General features: G+C 33.5%; 3 protein-coding genes and 1 long non-coding RNA gene across 5 annotated transcripts; 3 read left to right on the forward strand and 1 right to left on the reverse strand.

Annotated features, from left to right (window-relative positions):
- The first annotated feature begins 1,159 nt into the window (after positions 1 to 1,159).
- On the forward strand, positions 1,160 to 2,584 carry LOC105345010 (hemagglutinin/amebocyte aggregation factor). Its single transcript, XM_011452973.4, has 6 exons — positions 1,160 to 1,287; positions 1,421 to 1,612; positions 1,703 to 1,834; positions 2,173 to 2,296; positions 2,380 to 2,430; positions 2,518 to 2,584. The coding sequence occupies exons 1-6, from the start codon at positions 1,272 to 1,274 to the stop codon at positions 2,549 to 2,551; spliced, it is 549 nt and encodes a 182-aa protein (XP_011451275.3). The 5' UTR covers positions 1,160 to 1,271; the 3' UTR covers positions 2,552 to 2,584.
- An 81-nt stretch (positions 2,585 to 2,665) lies between these two features.
- Positions 2,666 to 10,213, forward strand: LOC105345005 (dermatopontin). Of its 2 annotated transcripts, XM_011452968.4 has the most exons (6): positions 2,666 to 2,807; positions 2,879 to 3,073; positions 9,286 to 9,417; positions 9,502 to 9,625; positions 9,716 to 9,760; positions 10,042 to 10,213. In XM_011452968.4, the coding sequence occupies exons 1-6, from the start codon at positions 2,792 to 2,794 to the stop codon at positions 10,100 to 10,102; spliced, it is 573 nt and encodes a 190-aa protein (XP_011451270.2). In that variant the 5' UTR covers positions 2,666 to 2,791; the 3' UTR covers positions 10,103 to 10,213. The 2 variants fall into 2 exon arrangements, with proteins under 2 accessions (XP_011451270.2, XP_065933600.1); XM_066077528.1 differs by lacking the exon at positions 2,666 to 2,807 and having other exon boundaries at positions 2,814 to 3,073.
- Positions 10,214 to 10,853: 640 nt separating this feature from the next.
- Positions 10,854 to 12,032, reverse strand: LOC136273209 (uncharacterized). Its single transcript, XR_010711429.1, has 3 exons — positions 11,674 to 12,032; positions 11,374 to 11,499; positions 10,854 to 10,952 (listed from the first exon to the last, which is right to left on the reverse strand). It is a non-coding gene; the product is annotated as an uncharacterized lncRNA (long non-coding RNA).
- A 3,943-nt stretch (positions 12,033 to 15,975) lies between these two features.
- On the forward strand, positions 15,976 to 17,324 carry LOC136272592 (hemagglutinin/amebocyte aggregation factor-like). Its single transcript, XM_066074340.1, has 3 exons — positions 15,976 to 16,246; positions 16,399 to 16,596; positions 17,194 to 17,324. The coding sequence occupies exons 1-3, from the start codon at positions 16,189 to 16,191 to the stop codon at positions 17,322 to 17,324; spliced, it is 387 nt and encodes a 128-aa protein (XP_065930412.1). The 5' UTR covers positions 15,976 to 16,188.
- The last annotated feature ends 1,698 nt before the right edge of the window (positions 17,325 to 19,022 follow it).

The raw sequence follows: 19,022 nt of genomic DNA on the forward strand, positions 1-19,022 counted from the left end.
ACATTTTCTTTACCCTTTTCCCTCATTATGGCTGTTGTGTGATGCATTGATGGGGCAGAGATTACGACATTTCTTTCCTCTTCCCCGACAACAATTAATCAGTTAAATAGAAAGTTATCATGTCAAAGGAATTACCACATGTAAAGATGTCGGAGGTCGCGGGGAAATGTCAGTTTGGTGTGTCTATCAAACCAACGGAGACAATTGTATATGCATTATGGGTACTGTAAACCAATTTTTATTCGCGGCGACTTTATTTCGTGATTTACTTCCGATGAACTGGTTCGCGACGACTAATGTTCGCGACCAAGATCCAGGCCCGTGTTGTTATAACAATTATATAACAAGGTCCGGTTCGCGGCGAGAAATATTCGCGAAGACGAGGTTCTCGCTAACCTTACAAAAATTTCTCACAAGCGAATTATAGTTGATCAACAAGATTCAACGATTATTAGTATCATGGCCTTTGGCACCGTGGGGTATATACGTGTATTTGTAAAGGAAAAACTCACCGTGGGGTATATACATGTATTTGTAAAGGAAAAACTCACCGTGGGGTATATACATGTATTTGTAAAGGAAAAACTCACCGTGGGGTATATACATGTATTTGTAAAGGAAAAACTCAGCAACAAACGGAAAGCTATTGATGATATTTACCTTCTAGCCCTTTGCTCTGAATTATCTGTGATATAGCAGTTTTGGAGTTTTGTCTCAACAACACCTTGACATAAACTCAATGAATTCGTTCGTTGGCCGTTTGGGTACCATTCTATACCAAGTATTAAGTAATTCTGACAGTCGAAATACTAATGTACGGACAGTGATACTTTCTTCATGTTTCAAGAGTTTGAATTGAGTCGTGACAAATTACATGTAGTATATATATATCAAAAGGGTTGTCTGGGTGTTCGGCTTGTCATCTGCCCACGTCGTGTCAAAACGAGGCTGTTGCGTTAAATACTGTTACATATTTACCAATACAGTGTAGTTTCCTAGCTTTCTTAGTTCCGTTCCCTTGTTGCTTCCTGTACTTTCTGCAATAAAACAATATTGAAATATTTCAATGATTGTTACGAAATGTTTTGGCTACCTTTACTGCACTGTACACTTGAAATCTTGTTATAGAAATACTAAAATGCAGGTGTATTATATGTATAAAAATCACACTTGACAATTTTAACGTTCTCGTGACAGGTTTAGATAATTCTATATCTGTTCAAAGTGTAATACTTCTTATCAGATTAACAAGCTCCTAACTGTTCGGAGACATGCTGTTGTTCGCAGGTATTTTCGTTTGTTTCAGTAAAGTAAAATTTCGACATATTCCGGGGTTATTGCATATTTCCTTATATCTTAGTACGTAACAGTTCTGTAGAAGTACCGATAGAATCATTAGTATCAAGTCCTCCAATTACAGCTCTCCTTCACCTGCTGGTGTGCGTGCATTCATGGGTCAATGATTACGACCACCCTTTCACTTTCACTTGTCCTCAACACCAATCCATTCAGCGGGTAGTCAGTCACCATGACAACCACAGAGAGGACCGAGTGTTCGATTTTACGTGTAGTAACTATGAGGATTCAAAATTTGATAGCTGCTATTGGACAGGTATATCCGTCAGTATCAGCTGTATATGTCAACAGTTTAATCTTTGATGGAACAGGCAATAAGATTTTGGTATTTATGCTCTTTGTTTAGAGTACGTGAATGACTTTGACCAACCTGTAATATTTCAATGCCCTCACGGAGGTGTGTTAAACGGGGTCAGCAGTTACCATGACAACCACAAAGAGGATAGACGCTTCAGATTCTACTGCTGTGAAAGTCCAGGTTCTAGAACTTATAGATGTCAACAGCATTGAAAATTATTTGTTATTGTCAACGTTTAACGTTCTAAAAATGCTCTGCCAATATTCAAGCTTAAAACTAAAGCCTCGCATCTTTCTGTGAAATGAACCTGCTGTAGTATATCTCTTAAATTTATGATTATCCCTGAAGCAAGACCCTTTATCTATTATTTCTTTTGATTTTTAAAACTCTAAATTGCATTCTGCCAGTTCGGTTGACATAAGAACTCAAAATTCATTGATTAGCCTTGTTTTGCATTAATGTTCAAAGAATCACTATTTCAATATGTGTTTGTTTTAAACATTTTCCCTTCACGTTAGGGAATTGTCTCTTCAATTGCTACTACTCTGGGCTGGTCAACCAATACGATGGCGACTTGGACTATACAGTACCAGACGGTCACGTGATGCGAGGCTGGACAAGCGTCCATGACAACCATCACGAGTATGTATGTCCAGAACGAGGCTGTAATTGGTTTAACTGACATGAAGGCAGCCTACAGAAACTTTTGTATACATGTTTTGTAGGGACAGAGTATTTGATTTTGATGTCTGTCGTATGCAGCAGTGCTTGGATACGTAAGTTCAAGCTTAGAGTCATATATTGATATACGGTAATATGGCCTTGTTTTATGCATTAATACACCACCTTTTGGGTTTTTACAGGGGAAATCCTGGAGAAACAGTTATTGGAAAATGATGCTTTTTGGAAATAAAATTCATTTGCTCCATAGTCTTTTTATCTTTTATCCTACTTATATCTAGTAGTCTTTGAGTGTGGGTGTGTGGGGGTCAAGATTACTCTGTTCTTGTTCCATTACTGGGTTTATTCGGCCATATTTATGTCATAAGTTCAAATGATAATGTCTTCTATTTGCCCTAAAGTTGTACACAGTATTTAAGAAAAAACACCCTATCGCCGTTATCAGTAGACACGACCATGCTGGAAGTCAGAGGTAAGTCTCTCACTCATTGTGGACAGTGACCATAATTATGACGCGTGTAAATCCATCGCCTCTTTATACAGTTGTCGTCGCCTTATCCCTGTTCCTTGGGGTGGAGTCCTGGGTCAATGACTATGACAAACCTTTCACATTCACGTGCCCCTCACATCAGTCAATCAACCGGGTGGTAAGTCACCATGACAACGGGCCAGAGGATCGCAAGTTCGACTTCCAGTGCACTAAATACACTGAAGGAACGGAAAGTTGTTTCTGGTCAGGTATGCTTCGTTACTCGAAAATGTTTGACGGTAATTTAATCAAATTAGAAAATACCGGTAATTATGGACAGTAACATTCATCTCATCCCTAAGGGTAAACAGACATAAGGTGTTCTATGTATAAAGACCACATTTTGTATCTATATAATAAATGAATGGTCTGATACACCTACATGTAACCATGATATCATTTTGAAGGTGTTATTAAATAATCAAAGTACTGAAGTACTGACCGGAGTTGATTTTATCGATTATCATTTATTCAGAATCAACGATATGTGATTTTGCATAGCAAGAAGTATAAGTAATCGAAATATTTCTGAGAAATTGTATGGATCCAGGCAAGATTGAACTCTTGTCTTGTTCAACCAAACGCTCGGCTGTCTCCGTTTATCTCCGACAAGCAAGAGAAACTCTGTTTTGTCGGATATTAACGGAGACAGCCAAGCGTCTGGTTGAACGAGACAACATTGAACTCTAGCGTAGAAATACATACGACTTTTAAAAATATCTAAACTGTTTGTACAATTTAAAATCTTACTTTTTTGCATGGTATTAATAAATAAGTTTTTAAAAAAAAAAAAAAAAAACAATGCTTCAGAATACATAGCATCCAATTTATCGATTATATTCAAGAACTAAGTCTTCTGACGTCAGCGGTGATGATTTGTGCTTAGGTCCAAACACTGTTTCACTTTTGCTTTGCCCGAGTAAGTGCATAGGAGAGTTGATTAAAACCAACTCCCAAAAATGCTCCACCAAAGGAATTTTCAAAATTTTGATTACAGTCCAATTAAATGAACTTTACATTCATGTATATGTGCAACACATGTATTAAGGTGTCTCACTACTTCAAGACTTATATTTTAAAGACACAACGACATAAGATAGCGATTCAAGTGTTTTGTTAAACTGTTTGAACCATTCCAATTATTTGTCAATCATCATAGCTCAGTCATTTAAGTATCGGTCTTATGAACTGCAGATCCGTTTTCTTAACTCACTAAATATAGCTTAATTCATATATTTTAAGACAGTTACCATGTATTTTATATTAATGACCCTTAATATGTGATGTTATATATTTATTTATTACTAAAACATATCTGAATGTTTTAATATTACTATAGAGATCACCATTACCGCCTTTGTCAAATAAAAAATAACCATTACTTGACAAATCTGGGAAATTAGGCATACAAAAAACAACTTTGATAAGACCCCTGGAACAAACCAGGAGGTAAAAGGTTTTTTTTAATTTGACCATTTGATGCCTTTTGGCAATAACTTCAATATGTAGAACAAAAAAAAAAAAGAAATCCCTAAGGCAGAAGTTTTTTAAAAATGTAAAAAAAATGTGCAAAATTGATACATTTTAAGCAAAATCCCATAGGGTCCTATGTTAAAAATTAACAAACTTTGAGATGACCCCTTAAACAAACGGTGTGGTAAATGTCTTACTTTTTAATCTTAAAATAAAAATTATATCAGTAGAAATTCATGTAAAAAATTTCATTCAAAAATTTAGGGCAGAACAAATTAGACCCGGTGTAACGAAGAATTTTGACCCGGGTTGAAAATTGACCCGGGGGTCATTTTTCCACGTTGAATAATGAGACGAAAGGTGTTGAATAAAGACCCTAATTCGTTGAAAATTGACCCGCATCGTGGAATTTTGATCATGAAACCGGTTCAAAATTCAACAGCAAAGAAGCACAAAATAGGGAATCAATATCATTACTTGATTTTATTTAATTAAAAATTATCAGTTTATACATATTTATTCTTTATATTTATATGTTTCAAGGGGGGGGGGGGGTTTAAAATGAAACTTTATAAATGAATATTTTTTAATTTACATATTATCCCTTTAAATATGTAATGACTATTTTATTCATAATAAACTTTTCGCGTATAATTGCTGTTTTGTGTGATATCTATATATTTCTTTAAAAAATATACGTTTTTTAAGAATATTTGCATATGTCACAGGATGAATTATTTTAGTTAATTGGTATTCATATTTGCGTTCACTTATTTCAACATTTCATGTTTTCATTTCCCATTCTTCATTTGTTTACATTCACACCGCTTAATTCATTCATACAATCATTCATAGTATGATAGTAGTACGAGAGGTCACGTGGTTACGTTTGGCGGGCTGATCAGTGAATGAATGAGTGTGTTAGACTGGTTTTTCGGGTTTAAGTGAGTGAGTGCGCATGTCCGTTTGCATTATCGAATTTTTAGCACGAACTTTGATTTAATATCACGACGCCACCCAAGACAGACGGTTGAATTATTAAGCTTCATAGCTTGTCAACCCGACTATTATCTTAGTTCATATTGCTGTTATACTTGGTGAGTTATTAATCAAATATGTGTAATTTAAATATTATTTAACTAAACATGAATTTAATGAGTGAATGTAGAGAATGAGAGTGTTTTAGTAATATCATAATTGTATATGATTATAGATCACCTAGCTGTACTTGTGGAAACCATTTATTCGATATACAAATACAACAATAAATATTCAGCGTCATTTCCACAAAAAGCCTTGGAGTTCTTAATTGTTCCCAAATGTAGCCAAGGATATCATATATCAGCTACCCCTTGACATATACATAATTACACGTTAAAATATTCAATGCAGTTAAACTCATTTTTTTTAAATTCGCTGGAGAAGTGTACAAATGTAAATATTTTAAAATTACAATACATCATATTGTTTAATTTTGGTTTTACGTTCACCCAGTAAATTGAAACTTTGATATTGTTCATTGTATATTTTCTGGGTGTGTGCAAATACAAAATTTAGAGTATGTCATATTGAGATTTTTGTGCTCGCACCCACTCAGTTTTTTAAAACTGATTTTCTGAATTTTGTATTCACACCTATCTAGCCAATAACAGTGTACAAAATGATGATATGCTAACATGTACTCTTTCGTGAATAATGCTGTAGTAACTATATATTGAAAGCCTTTTTTTTTTAATTCTATTTGTTACGTAGTTACTAGGGTAACTAAATATCATTAAATCGCTGATTTTTTTTTAGCCATAAACAATTCTGCTTCATGAAATTTGTAGCAAGTTAGCAACCTAATTTTTGTACAGGATGACAATAAAATAATTTTGCTTTAATAGTTTCTAAATTGCTCTGATTACAAAAATTTATCATAAATACTAACAGTAATTGTTTTCGTCGATAAATAGGTAAATTCCATTTTTTGAATAGAAATATGTAGAAGAAGATCATACAGCAGCGTTGGAGTAGATGGTTGACCTTCCTATCACAGCCACCTACATTATTAATTCAATTTAAACGTGTTTTATTGAACGGAATGTTCAAATTATTGAATGGATTGGATAAGAGTCATAGCCTATGTAAACCCTTTCAAATATACAAAGTCAAGAAGAAATTATCTATAGTCATAAGAATATAGTATTACAAGTTTATAGAATATTATTGATATTATGTGCATATAAGACAGGTGATACTTGAATATTAAATAATTATCTGAATATTTATCATGTATGATTGTATGACATATTGTTGGTAAACATGTTGACTCACACCTACATTAACAAACCTATCACCTTCATTTATACCTGCAGGGATACAAACATAAGAATGACATTTTCATGATCCAGCCCATTTGAAAAGAACAGTAAATAAAAGGGGACTATATATTAAGTAAATATACATGTATAATACTTAAATAGGTTTAAACCGTGTAACCTAAGAGAATAAAAAACGCTTTGGAGCTCTAATATAAATATAAACATGGGAAAATTTTTTACAATTTTATCTATATGAAAAATCAGAACTACCATATACTATATATTTCATATAAAAAGTACACTAATGTCAATAAGTTGTTTAAAAAGTTCGTTTCTTTGTTGAGTATATCTTGGATATCCAGGGGGGAAAAATCACTTTTCCTTCAGATTCAGACCTACACTATAAACATCGACTCCCATCAGTTAAAAAAATCCTTAAAGTAAGCTTTACTAGCTTTATTCCTTAAATGACGTAAAATAATATTTTCTATTGCCTTAACTGTTCAGTTAGAAAATATGATTGAATTCAATCTAACATATCTTGTAGTGCTAAACCATTTATAATCTTAGAGAATATAATTAGTTTATGTTTATCCCTTCGAGATTGTAAGGTTTCCAAATTCAGCTCACAATATAAAATGATTTTAGAAGAATTAACTCTGATCCCTGTCACTGTCCTGGTTCCTTCAATCTGTACATGTTTAAGCAAATCGGATTTTCCTTGATACAGCTGCTCCAAACAACATCACCATATTCCAGTCTAGGTCTGATAAAAGCCGAATTTTAACAAGTGTTTATCTATCAATTGTATGCTTGAGTAATCTTAATATATTCAACTTTTTGCATGCCTTTTCATGTATACCATTAATATAATTAGATCAACCATCCTACTTTTTACAAAAAATTGATAACATTTTTGCTGTATGCTATATGTTTTTAATTTTGAGGAAATATATTACCTCAGTTGCCTTTGTTTTAATTTACTGGTACATTTTGTAATTAATGGAATTGAAAACTCAAAATGATAGTTCTAAATAAATTGCATTATTTAAAAAGAACTATGACTCTGCATATGCAGAAAATTGGATGGTGCTTCAATAAAGGTAATCCGACAAGTTTATGAAAAATTATTGTTAAGTATATATGTATAATACAGTATACATAAAAAAAGATAAAAATATGACAACCATTCATTTATTTTTTTGTCAGGGATGCTGACTTCTCCAAATTAAGCATAGGTATCGGACATTATATCCTTTTGTCTTGATATAAATATATATACCCTTTACCCAATCAAACAGTATAGAGGTTATATTTTCAATTATTACAAAATACAACGCCAGGTGCTTGTCGAATAGAGCTCTGTTGAATTACCTTAAAAGTGACAATAACGGGCAATACATTTGTTAGATATATTTATCAGAGATTATGACAAGTTGAAACTTAAAATTCTGTCACATGAGGGAAAGAAAACCATGTCATCTATGTCAAAAAGTATTCTAGCCCTACTCGCCTGTTCCATTCCGAAGCAAACTGTCATTTTCTTAGCGTTATTTACATAGTATAGTAATAATATGTCGCAGTTGTCATATAAAAGTTTCATATTTTGCATATTTATATTTGGCGCGCATTGCCAATGGAGCGTGTATGAGAGATGAATGAGTGAACGTATGAATGAGTTTTGGGTTAGTCACGTGAGGATTTTGTTTACAGGTGTATGTTGACCACGTATTTATTCTTTACTACTATATTACAGCTGACCAATAGCAAAAATCCCGCCAATTCCCCAACCCCCACGACTTTTACCTTCATGGTAGACACAGTGAAGTGTATCTTTACCTTACCTGTACAAGATATTTTATATATTTTGTTAACTCATAGTTCTGGATACCTGGTAAGCTTCCGTTTACCTTGTAATTGAAATATATTAATTGTAAATTACTTTTAATTCATTTTATTCAAATATTTTAAATTACCGTGCGATGTTGCGTATGAATTGTGAGTGTGAGTGTGTTTGTACTTATAGGTTTTATTTGATAATATACAATCCTCGAAATAAAGAACCAGTGAATACATGTAGCTGAAATCAGTACCAGCGTTATTTATTCATACAATACCCTGCGACAAATATTTTCATATCATATTTTCAGTCTCAAAATTAAATGATTAATTGGACCTATCAACCTAAAAGAAATTAGCCCGTCCGCATAATTATGTATCGGACAGTATGAACATTTTAAAACTAAAACTTTCAAATATGTGCATGATTGTACATTTAAACTGTGTAGAGTAAGTTCCAGTTCAGATCAAAACTCTGAGGTTGGGGTCAATTCTCAACAGGATCAATTTTCAACGTGTCGATGTCTTCAGAGTTTAGAAAAATCTTTCTCATACCGTTGAAAAATGACCCCGGGTATAAATTTCACGATTTTTGGTCTCAATTTTCAACGTTGAAAAATGACCCCCCAGGTCAATATTCAACGTTGAAAAGTGACCCCCGGGTCAATTTTCAACCCGGGTCAATATTCTTCGTTACACCAGCCTCGTTAAGCTAAATAAATTAAACATGATTCAAAATTTTATTAAAAGCGATAGGTTCAATCTGTGTGAATTGTAACTTATTCGGATTATTTTTTTTTTGGTAGAGTACGCGAATAATTTTGACCAACCAGTCGCTTACCAGTGCCCGAATGGTGGCGTTATGGATGGCGTCGGTAGTTACCATGACAACGGATCAGAGGACAGACGCTTCCGTTTCTACTGTTGTGAAAAACCAGGTTTTAATCAGAGACAATCAACATATCTAATTTCCAACAGTAAATCTATTACGTAATTGACTGTTTATGTCGTTCACATTACAGGAATGTGTCTGTACAACTGCTTCTACAGTGGCTGGGTCAATAGTTACGACGGAGATCTGGACTACACAGTACCAGCTGGTCACGTGATGAGGGGCATGATCAGTATCCATGACAACGGGTCCGAGTATGTTCTTTAGCAAAGTACTGATAAGCGGTAAATAGAATTGTGGTTTATGCCTGTATAAGTTACAAATTATTTAATTTTTCTTTCCAGGGACAGAATTTTCGATTTTGAGGTCTGTCTTATGCAGCAATGCTCGTAAGTATATTTCATTGATTGTTCGTAACATTGTCGGCTAAAATAGGAGTTCAGGCTGATAACAATAAAGATAACTGGTCATTCTTCTTACCCTATCCTTCGTAACTACTTAGATTTTAACGTAAAAATTTGTATAAACACGGGATTCGAGCCTGATCACACGTCTCTAGAGAGCCCTGATGCCCTATGGCTCGCCTCTGGACGACATGAATTACACGAGGGCATATGAATACCATTACCGTCAATTATTGCCTAACCCAGTATTCAATTTTTTTTTTCAGGAATCCAGGTGGGGATACGATCGGGAAAAGATCAGCAAACAACACGAGTGGACGTCATTGATTGTCTAAAATCTGCTTTATTTTGATTTTATGTCTGTCTGTATTAGTGATATAAACATAACGTCATCTTTGCTATAGCCATAGCCAAGGGAGAGAAGTGGATCATAAAGTTACTAGTAACCCTTAGCTCACTAGTTTAAAAATAAATGCACTTGTAATTCCAACTCTCAAACTCATGCATATGTCAAAATGTCTAGTCTTGATTGATACATATATTGGATGTCTTTATCTCCTCTTTTATATAAGCTCTCATATTCTTTATTTAATCATACATACATGTAATTTGCACCTCTCATATTTTTTCTTATCTAAGAGAGGGATTTGTATAAGCCTTTTGGCTTGTTTCCTAATCTTATTGTACTTTATGCCAAATACATGTACCTGCTATTGTAAATTATCAATAAAAATATTGTTTAAACTAACCCTTGGCTAGCGAAGATGAATCTTCGTGTGAACAATAAATGTTAACAATACTTTAGAGGGTCGTGTATATTTTTATTCTTTAAGGTGGATCTCTACACCAAATAAGTGTAGGAGATTTTTGTTGCATGCATTTGTTACCAATACTAGGCACAGTATTCAACAATAATATACCTCAAAATACAATACACTATTTTCTAGATAATTTTTAAAATATCAGTCTGGTTCCAGATAACCCCTTATTTATCAAATTTTTAAACATTTCTGTTTTAAAATTCTTATGAAAGTGAAATGTTATTAAGTTTAGAAATGAAAAACAAAAAAATCATGAATGAAGTTTGTATGATTTTTATTGGAATCCACATAAATATGAAACTAAAATATGAAAAAATTCTGTTAAGGCAAACTGCTGAACAAAATCCCACAAAAACCTGAAAATATAAACAATATTCGTTGGTGAATGGGATAAAGAAAAGAAATTGAATGAAATTGAAAAATTAAAGGAAATACTTAATTATTGCAAAAATCTTGGTATGAAAGATCCTGTTTAAGAGTTGTCTTTCTTTATTTTACATGGTCTCAAATATCTTGGGATCAATTTTTTAATTAACAAAAATCACGAAGAAAAATTAAAAAAGGAACAAGTCTATACTAAATATGTAGATATAAGATAAGTAGTGCTTATGATAATGTTTGAAGCTGAAAAATTATATTATTGATGAATGCATTATATATATTTAACTCTTCAGAACAAAATATTAGTAGTTAATTACAGTATATTATAAATTGCCTTTTACTTTTTTATATACAATAGCAATTATAAACAACAACCATACGCTTATTAATACATACATTAGATGTCCATAGTGATACACATGCATGTGTGGAAATGAAAAACATGCTCCTTTTCAGAATCCTGTCTTTCCCTCATTTTGCTTGCAAATCCGGGCTTCCACTGCTATTGCTACCTAGCTGTATCTATTTAAATCAAAATACATTAGTTTAATGTCAAAGTTTCAGTGAAGGTCTTTTACTGCAATTTTTTTTTTTAATTTGGGAAGTTAGGATCAATTCAAGAGATCGTACTACGGTACTTTCGTTTTATATTCATCATACATATATAGTTTAAATGAAAATTTGACATCTGCTTACCTATATCGATAATCCTCCACATATGTATGATCGTCTGTTGCAGATGACATGACAAAAATGTATTGCCAATAGCAGCAGAGCAGGGAAACGGTATATTATTTAGAGTCCACGTTTTCCGTACAAAACAGCTGATAATCAATGTTAGTTAAAAGCTTTAAACAGGAAGAAAATTGACATATTTTCTAAGCGTTTTGGTGATTTCAGTCCTATCTCGTCTCCTTAGTTAGAAGAGTTCAATTAAACGGTGTATAGCTATTTTGTACCACGACATAATGTTATCAATCCGGAACACAATGGCGTTTCGAACGGAAGTCAGACATGTTTGTGACGATGTAGCCTTCCACCTTAATAAAACCACTTTTAAAATACTAAATATTAAGATGGCTGGATCGTCCAGGCCCTTTGAGACTGTATTAATCTCCTGTAGAAGAAGAGCCGTGTATAACGATATAGAAAACTATCAATTTTTTTAAGTTGGAATACTTTGATATTTTTTAACTTAATAGTATTAAAGGTGGTATGAGGCATCTGTCGATATTAATGTGGATTAATAGAATCATTCATTATGACGAGTGTGGGATAGTGAAATTCCATCTCGGGGACAAGATTCACAGTCTAGGACGAGGCTCTGCCGAGTGGGGAGGGGGGCAAAAAAAAACCCAGACGTGAATTATATAAAAGTGTATATGTCCGAGTTTAATTATGGTTTAATATAAAAGAGAAAATGAATAATACATAAGGGCATTATATTATGGTGAATTACAAGCACAAAATGCCTGTTACTCACAGAAATTGAAAGCATAACACCAGAGAAATACAGGAAGTACCGGTATAACTTAATAAAACCATATATATGTCATCATGGAATTTGGGGTTTAAATATATAATCAAAGTTGACCTGTAAAATATGACCAAGAGTTCAAATGTGAAGAAAACGTCTTTTATTTAGGAAGCGTCCAGCAAAAGTGCTATGACATATAAATCATAAGATTATAAACAATGAGTCTTTGCACATATAAAAATAGTGCAACAGATAATATAAAATATCAATGACCACATTATGTAAAATTAACCATATGATTTACATGTGCAAACATCAATAAAATAAACAAAAGTATAAAAACCACATAAAGTACAAATGTTTATAATCCAATGGGGAGATTAACTTAAGTGGGGAGAATTAACTTTAATGGTAGAGAACTTCACTTGGCCATGACAAGGTACACAAATTATGAAGGAGCAGACAACATAGGGTCTTATTTGCATAATTTCAAACTACATGTACTCAATTTAAATTCATGATTTGAATCGAAAGATATGTTTGAATAAAGATGAAATAGATTTTGATTCTGGACTTTCACTTATGAAGTTAAAACAAATAAAAGAATTGAAATCATTAATGCTTAATGAAAACACACACAGCATCACTGCACATGTCTATTGTCATAAAAACCCTCAATCAGAATCATAAAGTATGCAATAACAATAAATCCCTAAACGAATTACAGTAAAAATACGTAATTATCAACTTACATCTTTATGCCATTTAGTTATCAAATGTATTGTGCAGATTAACAATGTTTTCCTTAAGTCAAGACATTTTCAATTCGGGCGGAAGCGAACTCATGTAAACAAAGCCGAGACTAAATTTAGAACTGGTCATGTGACACATAAATTTCCGGAAAAGTGTAGCATAAAACTAATAAAAAGAGTAATTCAAATATTCAGATAAATCTACCTAAAGTAATTTTAGATTTTCAAATAAGACAATTTTTCAATCGATACTAAATTACTTTTGTACACTTATGCATTTCAACGGCATACAATGGGATCTATGTAAATGACTAATTTACATGCAACAAGAACAAAGAAAAATCACATAAAATAAAGTACAAACTTATATTGATGTGTTATACAAATTAAGTAAAATTGAACACATAAACCTGAGATCATAAGAACGTACAATACAAAAATAATTAAAAAGTAAGTAAAATATTGCCTACCTGTAAAATATGACCAAGAGTTCAAATGTGAAGAAAACGTCTTTTATTTAGGAAGCGTCCAGCAAAAGTGACGCGCTGAGCTTCGATACAAAAATTCCTCTTGGTCAAGGTAGGGTAACGATAGGTTTACAATATTTAAGTTAATAAGAAAACAAAATAATTTCCCTGTCGGGGGCCTCATACCCAAAAGGAGGGATGTAGCGTGGCCTAAACAAAAGCAGCGCTAATCCGTAATCCTGACAGTAATTGAGTAAAGGGGACATCAAAAGGCTTTCTTAATTGATTGTCATGTGATTATGTAAAAGTTGTTTGTTAGCAAATTATCCAAAATTCCTCGTGGCATCGAATGGTGTTAATATATGTACCTAACTTCTTATCGTGTCTAATTTATAGAATAAAAGATATTGTTAATGCTTGACACAAGTTAAACAGAGACTTAGTCACGAATTGTAGTAATTAAAAGTAGTAAAAAGCATTTAACCAAAAAGAACTGTTTTTGAATAAGTTTGAGAAATGATATATTACATTAAAATTATATATAATAAAAATAATATCAGAGGGTCAATGAGACCTGATGATAATTTGGGGTTTAAATATATAATCAAAGTTGACCTGTAAAATATGACCAAGAGTTCAAATGTGAAGAAAACGTCTTTTATTTAGGAAGCGTCCAGCAAAAGTGCTATGACATATAAATCATAAGATTATAAACAATGAGTCTTTGCACATATAAAAATAGTGCAACAGATAATATAAAATATCAATGACCACATTATGTAAAATTAACCATATGATTTACATGTGCAAACATCAATAAAATAAACAAAAGTATAAAAACCACATAAAGTACAAATGTTTATAATCCAATGGGGAGATTAACTTAAGTGGGGAGAATTAACTTTAATGGTAGAGAACTTCACTTGGCCATGACAAGGTACACAAATTATGAAGGAGCAGACAACATAGGGTCTTATTTGCATAATTTCAAACTACATGTACTCAATTTAAATTCATGATTTGAATCGAAAGATATGTTTGAATAAAGATGAAATAGATTTTGATTCTGGACTTTCACTTATGAAGTTAAAACAAATAAAAGAATTGAAATCATTAATGCTTAATGAAAACACACACAGCATCACTGCACATGTCTATTGTCATAAAAACCCTCAATCAGAATCATAAAGTATGCAATAACAATAAATCCCTAAACGAATTACAGTAAAAATACGTAATTATCAACTTACATCTTTATGCCATTTAGTTATCAAATGTATTGTGCAGATTAACAATGTTTTCCTTAAGTCAAGACATTTTCAATTCGGGCGGAAGCGAACTCATGTAAACAAAGCCGAGACTAAATTTAGAACTGGTCATGTGACACATAAATTTCCGGAAAAGTGTAGCATAAAACTAATAAAAAGAGTAATTCAAATATTCAGATAAATCTACCTAAAGTAATTTTAGATTTTCAAATAAGACAATTTTTCAATCGATACTAAATTACTTTTGTACACTTATGCATTTCAACGGCATACAATGGGATCTATGTAAATGACTAATTTACATGCAACAAGAACAAAGAAAAATCACATAAAATAAAGTACAAACTTATATTGATGTGTTATACAAATTAAGTAAAATTGAACACATAAACCTGAGATCATAAGAACGTACAATACAAAAATAATTAAAAAGTAAGTAAAATATTGCCTACCTGTAAAATATGACCAAGAGTTCAAATGTGAAGAAAACGTCTTTTATTTAGGAAGCGTCCAGCAAAAGTGACGCGCTGAGCTTCGATACAAAAATTCCTCTTGGTCAAGGTAGGGTACACGATAGGTTTACAATATTTAAGTTAATAAGAAAACAAAATAATTTCCCTGTCGGGGGCCTCATACCCAAAAGGAGGGATGTAGCGTGGCCTAAACAAAAGCAGCGCTAATCCGTAATCCTGACAGTAATTGAGTAAAGGGGACATCAAAAGGCTTTCTTAATTGATTGTCATGTGATTATGTAAAAGTTGTTTGTTAGCAAATTATCCAAAATTCCTCGTGGCATCGAATGGTGTTAATATGTACCTAACTTCTTATCGTGTCTAATTTATAGAATAAAAGATATTGTTAATGCTTGACACAAGTTAAACAGAGACTTAGTCACGAATTGTAGTAATTAAAAGTAGTAAAAAGCATTTAACCAAAAAGAACTGTTTTTGAATAAGTTTGAGAAATGATATATTACATTAAAATTATATATAATAAAAATAATATCAGAGGGTCAATGAGACCTGATGATATATACTAAAGGCACACATCTTTTGTAACGTATTAATTTATGACCATATCTGACTTGTAGAATACTTCAGACATGTGACATCTGAAACATATACGTATTTGAATTAAATCGTTCGCTCAGACACCTGATTCTCTGGTAACACTGTCGCTCTGATTAGCGTTTTTGAATTTGGAAAACTTTCTTTTGACATTGAAGACTGATACTAGTATCACAAAGAATGGTTATCTTGGAAGTTTTACAATCTTCTTCAGGCGGAATAATGTCTCACCTTCCAGGTAAGTATATGCTCGAGCCAGGAGTACTATACACAAAGTATATATGTATGCTATTCTTTATTCTTATTTAAATCTTTATCACGTCTTTGGCACCGTGATTATCTGTACATGTACCCCGGGGATTTATCTACAGAGTTGTCTTATCTTTCCAGTTCTTACTCTCCTCTTTCTGTCTGTTGTGGGAGTGTGTTCATGGGTCAATGAATACGACAAACCTTTCAGCTTTACCTGTCCGCAACACCAGTCCATCAGTCGAATAGTCAGTCACCATGACAACCACAGAGAGGACAAGGTGTTTGATTTTACGAGCTCCAAGTACACGGAGTTCGCTGAGAACTGTATTTGGTCAGGTACGGCGTGACCTTGGGGCCTCCAAGGGCACCAGTCTCTAGCTACTTATAACGTAGCTGCAATAATGTAGCCCTCTCCCGATTATTTTTTTTTGGGGGGGGGAGGGGAGAGGGCTGGGTATCGGTTTTAAATCAACCTTATGACTTCCCCACGCCTAGTCCTGCAAACTCAGTAAATTCATAAAGCCTATATGCTCATTTTATGTTTCTTTATTCCCTTTTTCTCTCATCATCTGACTATTGCTTTTACACCAAAAACTAGTACTTGGAGAGAACACTTCAATGATCGACTAAATTGTATTTAACATAGTAAAGTATAGCTATAGTTGTCTATACACTTGGGCTCAAATACATGGTTGTGCAGTTGACTAATGTGACCCATGGACCTCTTGATTCAGAATCCAATGTCACCAGTGTCAGATTGTGCATACTATCATAGGCAGCTTCGCGGATTATAAAGCGTAAACCGCCCCAACCCAGGTTTTACTCGTATAACTTGAGTAGACATTGAGATCATCCATTAAAAGTTTAGATATTTTACTCTAATAACTCTGTTTTCAAATCAGAAAAATCACAATAACTACAAACAACTTTTAGATTACGTGAACGAGTTCGATCAGCCAGTGGCTTTCCAGTGTCCACTCGGGAAGGCCTTGGATGGGATTAGCAGTTACCATGACAACGATAGAGAGGACAGACGCTTCAAGTTCTATTGCTGTGAAATATAAGGTATGTCAGTGTAAAATGTTACTCTGGCATACATACATGCATGAGTAACAACAGTTAAATTTTAGTCTTAATTCGACATTCCACCTGTCTTTCCACCTGTCTTTTTCACAGGAATGTGTCTGTACAACTGCTTCTACAGTGGCTGGGTCAATAGTTACGACGGAGATCTGGACTACACAGTACCAGCTGGTCACGTGATGAGGGGCATGATCAGTATCCATGACAACGGAGCCGAGTATGTATTTTTCTTGACGACTCCTCCTAATTCAACTCTTTTTTAATCACTTGCCCTTTATTTAAAGTTTTCTAAATATGAGGTTTTAAGCTATTAATTATAATGGTAAAACAGACTTTTGTTGTTCAGCAGTGATCAGTGAAAAAAACTAGAGCCGACGCCAGTTTTTAATCAACCGTTATTAATTTTGAAACAGTCATTTTGATGATGGTTTTTCAGAGACCGAATCTTTGACTTTGAATCATATCTGATGCAAGAATGCCTCGACGTGTGAGTAATTCCTCTGAACATGATGTCCTGATCATAGAGACGTTTGGTAGTCTTCAATTATTATAATGAAACTAATTATGGTCTGTATTATATAATATTATGGTTTGTTGTCTACTGAGCACTGTTGTCAATAATTCTATTATTGATATTTAATGGAGGAGGCCCTGTTGGAGCAGTAATCGGTTAAAACACCCCGTGGTAACCTATCAGGAGAGAACTCTATCACCCATGATCATTGTGTGTTCACTGTGAATAAAATAGGAATCTACCCACCTTACAAAGTCTGTAGTTCTGTAACAGGATATATTTTAACATTTTCCAGTGTCTTTGCCTGTGATAACACTACAGATCGATTTTGTACTATATAACCCATAATACAAATGACGCCAAATTGAGGCGCCAGCGGGATTTGCTAATTCATATTTAAATATTTTATCGTATGATGGCTTAAAATTATATAAATATAAGTAATAAGGAATCATTCTTTGAATATTATTAGATGATAATTTCGGTCGGGGCGGGATCAAATCTATCATAAAGCCCTTCGGGCTTTATTGGATTTGATCACGCCCCGACCAAAATCATCACCTCATATACTCAAAGAATGATTCCTTATTCCTTATATGTAATATGGAATCAGTCAAAGACGTGATCTCCATATCATCACAATATGCAAATCAAATATGACATGAATTTATCATTTCCCTTATATCTCGGATTACCGCTGGATATAGTGCGGTTGGGGTCAACAAAATGATGTAGAATTATGCACTCTGTATGAACGACAAACGTGTTCGATGTGCACGTGAAAAAAGGCAGCACTATTTGCAAAAGATAATGCGAATACTTTTGAAATTCTTTCAAATAATATACTGAAACGGAATAGGGGTAGTGACAAGCAGAGAAACACACCCATGAAGTTTAAGTAATAAATCTTATACCCGTACACGTAATAGAGTACACCCATTGAAATGGAATGACCTGGTCCCCCCTTGGAAGTAAACTCTCCCAAGGGTATATAAACAGACACATCTAGCAGATTAGGCAGAGTAGGTCTGAAACCCACAGCTCTCAGAAGAACCCGCAAGACCTGGAAGGTAATAGAAACCTGATAGAAGTAATTTGTGAGGTTGTAAGTAGACAGACTAGGGGAAGGAATACTCCTCAGCGGTAATTGGAATTGGAATCTTAA

Source organism: Magallana gigas, chromosome 2 (genome assembly GCF_963853765.1).
Source record: "Magallana gigas chromosome 2, xbMagGiga1.1, whole genome shotgun sequence".
NCBI lineage: Eukaryota > Metazoa > Mollusca > Bivalvia > Ostreida > Ostreidae > Magallana > Magallana gigas.

Bases quoted from the DNA above. Each gene is read 5' to 3' on its own strand.
- LOC136272592 (XM_066074340.1), top strand. From the start codon at position 16,189: ATGGTTATCTTGGAAGTTTTACAATCTTCTTCAGGCGGAATAATGTCT. The intron at 16,247-16,398 runs GTAAGTATATGC...TTATCTTTCCAG, and splicing joins AATAATGTCTCACCTTCCAG to TTCTTACTCTCCTCTTTCTG. The intron at 16,597-17,193 runs GTACGGCGTGAC...AACAACTTTTAG, and splicing joins TGAGAACTGTATTTGGTCAG to ATTACGTGAACGAGTTCGAT.
- LOC105345010 (XM_011452973.4), top strand. The intron at 1,835-2,172 runs GTTCTAGAACTT...CCTTCACGTTAG, and splicing joins CTACTGCTGTGAAAGTCCAG to GGAATTGTCTCTTCAATTGC. The intron at 2,297-2,379 runs GTATGTATGTCC...CATGTTTTGTAG, and splicing joins GTCCATGACAACCATCACGA to GGACAGAGTATTTGATTTTG.
- LOC105345005 (XM_066077528.1), top strand. From the start codon at position 2,845: ATGACGCGTGTAAATCCATCGCCTCTTTATACAGTTGTCGTCGCCTTA. The intron at 3,074-9,285 runs GTATGCTTCGTT...TTTTTTTGGTAG, and splicing joins GGAAAGTTGTTTCTGGTCAG to AGTACGCGAATAATTTTGAC. The intron at 9,418-9,501 runs GTTTTAATCAGA...TTCACATTACAG, and splicing joins CTACTGTTGTGAAAAACCAG to GAATGTGTCTGTACAACTGC.